A 4,900-nucleotide genomic window follows, 5' to 3' on the forward strand; every position below is an offset into this window, starting at 1 on the left:
AGAATCTACCCAGAGAGTGATAGATTTCTAACGGAAATTTCCTTTCTATTTTGATTTTATTTTGTAACAAATGTTTCTCTTCCCATTTTTCTTACAGGTTTACAATAGGTAATCAATTTGCCAATGGTGAAGCCCCAGTTAAAATAATGAGGGTAAACGTCAAACAAATATTAATCAATCCTCCGCTTTCCCACTGTTCCAATTCATTGTACTTTTCAGTCTCTAGTATCTCCGGTTGCGTGAAAGGATGACCTTCCCGACTGTGTTTCGAAAAGCTCCCTTCACTTCTTTGTTCCTCAGAGTGTAAATTACGGGGTTCAACACAGGGATCACAATTGTGTACATGAGGGATATCAGCTGATCGCTCTCGAGGGTGGTGTTTGACGTGGGTTTCAGGTAACTCAGAATGGCTGTTCCATAGTACAAAGTCACCACCGTGAGGTGGGAGGAGCAGGTGGAGAAGGCTTTACTCCTTCCCGCCACTGACGGCAGCTTGAGGATGGTGGAGATGATGCGGACGTAGGACAGAACTATCAGTAAAAAAGGGCCCAAAACAAACAGCACCAGCACGGCCAAGCTCACAATCACGTTCTTCCATGAGTCAGTGCAGAGCATCTTCTCAACTGGTTCGGGGTAGCAGAAATAATGGTGGATGCGGTGGGATCCACACAAGGGCAGGCTGAAGGCCCGTGTGGTCTGAGCTACGGACACCGAGATGCCGATGAGCCACGAAGCCCCCATGAGCCCGGAACACACCTGACCACTCATGATGGTGGTGTAGTGCAACGGGTGGCATATGGCCACGTAGCGATCGTAGGCCATGGCCGCGAGGAGGCAGCATTCCGTGAGGCCTGCAAGTATGAAGATGTTTATCTGGGCTGCGCAGCCCGCGAAGGAGATGGTCTTTTCCTCCACCAGGAGGTGAATCAGCAGCTGAGGGATCACACTGGTGGTGCAGCAGATTTCCGAGACAGACAGGTTCACCAGGAAGAAATACATGGGGGTGTGGAGGGAGGGGTTGAGCTTTATCAGCAAGATAATGAGCAGGTTCCCCATCAGGGCGAGCAAGTAGGTGAGAAGAAACACCAGAAACAGAAGGATTTGCAGCTCGTCAAGGTAGGAAAACCCCACCAGGATGAAGACAACAGAGAGGGTCCGGTTCTCTCCAGCCTGGCTCTCAGAATTGGTCATCTGTAGGGGTGAGAAAGACCAACACTGCGTCGGAACGAAACGAAACAAGTGAGTGAGAATCACACCATGTGGACTGGGGTCCTTCCCATCGCAGATGCTTGAGATTAAAACCGGCTGCAGTTCTGTGTATAAATATGTAACCAGCCCCAATGCTCATCAGGCAGCAGCTGCTGGTGTCACAATTTCTTTCAGTCTCCATGAAAATTCAAAAAGGGATCTTTCTTTCTTTCTTTCTTTCTTTCTTTCTTTCTTTCTTTCTTTCTTTCTTTCTTTCTTTCTTTCTTTCTTTCTTTCTTTCTTTCTTTCTTTCTTTCTTTCTTTCTTTCTTTCTTTCTTTCTTCGGGTACGTCTAGACTACCGCGTTTTGTCGACGGAAGTTTTGTCGACAGATACTGTCGACAAAACTTCCGTCGACAATTTGCGTCCAGACACATGGAGTTCTGTCGACAAAGCAAGCCGCTTTGTCGACAGAACTCCGTAGTCTGGACGCAACGTTACAGGCAATAACACCTTCTGTCGACAGAACTCTGTCGACAGAAGGTGTTTTGCCTCGTAAAATGAGGTATACCAGCGTCGACAAAACCGCGGAGTTCTGTCGACGTTATGTCGACAGAACTCTGCGGTAGTGTAGACGCTGGTATTGTTTTGTCGACAAAAGTCCACTTTTGTCGACAAAACTAGGTAGTCTAGACACACCCTGCATCTACACAGCTCCCTAAACTCAAAATAAAATAAGATTCACAATTTGCACTACACAAATTGTGTAGCTTATTTTGAGTCTATTTTGAAATAGCTTATTTCGTCATTTGGTGCTGTCTACTCAGCTCCAAATTTCAAAATACAGTGCTATTTTGAGCCATCCCTGACTTCTTATACAATGAGGTTTCCAGGGATGGCAAAATAGCACATCCCCTATATTTCAAGTAGTTCAAAGGACAGGGGGTCACTATTTTGGGATACCTGTGGTATCCTGAAATAATTTGCTGTGTAGACATATCCTCTTTCTTTCTTGCTTGCTTTCTTTCTTTCTTTCATGGATTGAAAGGTCCTTTCATGGACTGAGAACTGGTTAAAAAACAGGAAACGAAGGGTAGGAATAAATGGTAAATTTTCAGAATGGAGAGGGGTAACAAGTGGTGTCCCCCAACGGTCAGTCCTAAAACCAATCCTATTCAACTTATTCATAAATTATCTAGAGAGGGGTACGCCGTGAGGTAGTAAAGTTTACAGATGATACTAAACTGTTCAAGATAGTCAAGACAGAAGCAGACTGTGAAGAGCTTCAAGAAGATCTCACCAAACTAAGTGATTGGGCAACAAAATGGCAAATGAAGTTTAACGTGGATAAGTGTAAAATAATGCATGTTGGAAAAAACAACCCCAACTATAAATATTCTCGTTTTTGAGACCCTATTCTCGAAAGCACTTGCCACCCCTCCCAGCTTGGTATCATCTGCAAAATGAATAAGTGCACCTTCTATGCCAATATCGAAATCATTGATATCAATATAGGCACAATCAATTTTTCAGAAGGGATTTTATTTGTTGGCTAAAATTTGGATCGGACCTAAATAAGAGGAGATATTTACTTACCACTAGGAAAGAGATGTATGTAGCTTCTTCTCTCTCACACGAGTGATATTATCAGAGCTCTTCACGGCGTCTAGACACTGCATTTGTAAACAGGAGAATATGAAAACTATTAATGAGCCAGATATTATGTGGGGAGAGGGTTGAGATAAATTCAGCGGAAAGAGCCCACAGTGTAACCATAATGTGGTGCAGGGGAGCAGATCCTCTTACTACAGAAGATCAGACTGAACCCACCCAGCGGTCGGTCTCTATCCAGACCCAGGAACAGACCCTCCTTGAGAACCAACATTTCACTCCCGTTCAGTGGCTCGTGAGGGCGGTTGGGGAACAGAGGAGGGTGAAGATAAGAGAAGGAAAAACCAACCAACAACCTCACAGACACAACCAAACACAGACACTGAATGGACTCATGGCAGGGTGATGGGCGTGTTGGATACATCTCTGGCACTCTGGCGGGCACTATGGAAACACGGGACAAGGACGTTACCTAGTATCACTGGCGTAAAAGCGCAGGAGTCAAGCTCAGGACCCAACCCGGGATTCTTAAATGAGTGGAGTTCAGACAGAGAGATTCAGAGAGTTGCAGATAGATAGACTGCTGGGGGGGGGAGGGGAGAGGGCGCGGATTGGACAAAATTAGATAGATAGATAGATAGATAGATAGATAGATAGATAGATAGATAGATAGATAGATAGATAGATAGATAGATAGATAGAGGGGGTGTGTGGGGATAGATAGATAGATAGATAGATAGATAGATAGATAGATAGATAGATAGATAGATAGATAGATAGATAGATAGATAGATGTATGTGAACACACACACAACCCCCATGGTCAGATACAAAATCAGGCTCTCTGTGCATGTATGTAAAATTGAAAGAAGAAACCAGGGCACTCAAGAAACATGATTTTGCTTTCATTGCAGATCAGGGCACTACATCCATGGTCTTGAGTGGGAGAACGGTTGGGGGATTTTTCACCTACCTTGTGTGAGAAGCACAGAGCCATCTCCTCCCTGCCAGTGCTGCTCATGTGGAAGGAAATCGAAGGGGGTTTTATTTCATTTGCTGGCTTCTGGGACCACATCCCTGGAGCAATTCTCTGGCCAGATTCCCGGGAGGAGGCACGGCCCGGCCTCGCACGACACCACGACAAACATCACCGGCTCAGTCCTGTCCTGGGAATTGCACCATCCCCATCCACAGCCATATCACGTGTGTTTTCTATGTGATATTTGGGATGGGATTTACTGATGGTTGTAAATTGTGGGGCACTTTATGGCCTAGCAGGAGGAACGATGCGTCCAACGTCACAAGCAGACGGACTCAGGAACAACCCCGGGGCTCACGGCTCCAGTTCCCTGATGCTTTGACTCTGGGCCTCGCTCAGAACCACGATTTGAACCCAGTTGCCAAGGGCTCAATTTATGAGGGTCTGGGAGGGGCAGTAGTAGCCTCCCCTCCTGAGTTTGAACCCCTGGATTTCATACCTGAGGTCTGCTTAAAGCAGCAGGCCCTGACTCCAGTGGCAGGTCTGAAATGCAACAGAGTTTGAGCTGCTTGCAAGTCCGGGCTCCAGGGGCTGTTCTGAAATGCAACACAGTTTGAGCTGCATGCAGCTTCACCTGTGGGGCAGGGAGTTTGTTATAAAAAGAGGGAGGCAGGTAATTCAGAATAACAAGAGGCTGGGTTTTCCCATCATGGCAAGATCATTAGATCATCATGAAAACAGTCACTCCACTTAAAAGATGGGGGGGAAGTATAGGAGTGAGTGTTGCGCTGCAGGGATCTGTATTTGGATCACTGTGTTAAACGTATACATGTTCTTGAAAACAGGGATCAAAAGGGACTAATCCCAAAGGGTATGTCTACACTACAGCGCTAGTTCGAACTAACTTAGTTCGAATTAGTTAATTCGAACTAAGCTAGTTCGAACTAACGCATCTAGAACTAAAAACTAGTTCGAACTAGCAAGTCCACATTGAGTGGACTCTGAACAGGGCTTAAGGATGGCCGGAAGCAGTGCCGGCAGGGCATAAAAGGAGGACTTAGAGCATGGAGATGCTGTCTCAGGCTAGCCGAGGGCTGCGCTTAAAGGGTCCCGACCCCCACC

At 46.0% G+C, this 4,900-nt stretch overlaps 1 protein-coding gene across 1 annotated transcript; it reads right to left on the reverse strand.

Annotated features, from left to right (window-relative positions):
* Positions 1-202: 202 nt before the first annotated feature.
* Positions 203-1,300, reverse strand: LOC102453982 (olfactory receptor 10A4-like). The gene has a single exon (XM_006121786.2). The coding sequence runs from the start codon at positions 1,189-1,191 to the stop codon at positions 223-225; it is 969 nt and encodes a 322-aa protein (XP_006121848.2). The 5' UTR covers positions 1,192-1,300; the 3' UTR covers positions 203-222.
* Between the last annotated feature and the right edge of the window lie 3,600 nt (positions 1,301-4,900).

Source organism: Pelodiscus sinensis, chromosome 30 (genome assembly GCF_049634645.1).
Source record: "Pelodiscus sinensis isolate JC-2024 chromosome 30, ASM4963464v1, whole genome shotgun sequence".
Classification (NCBI taxonomy): domain Eukaryota; kingdom Metazoa; phylum Chordata; order Testudines; family Trionychidae; genus Pelodiscus; species Pelodiscus sinensis.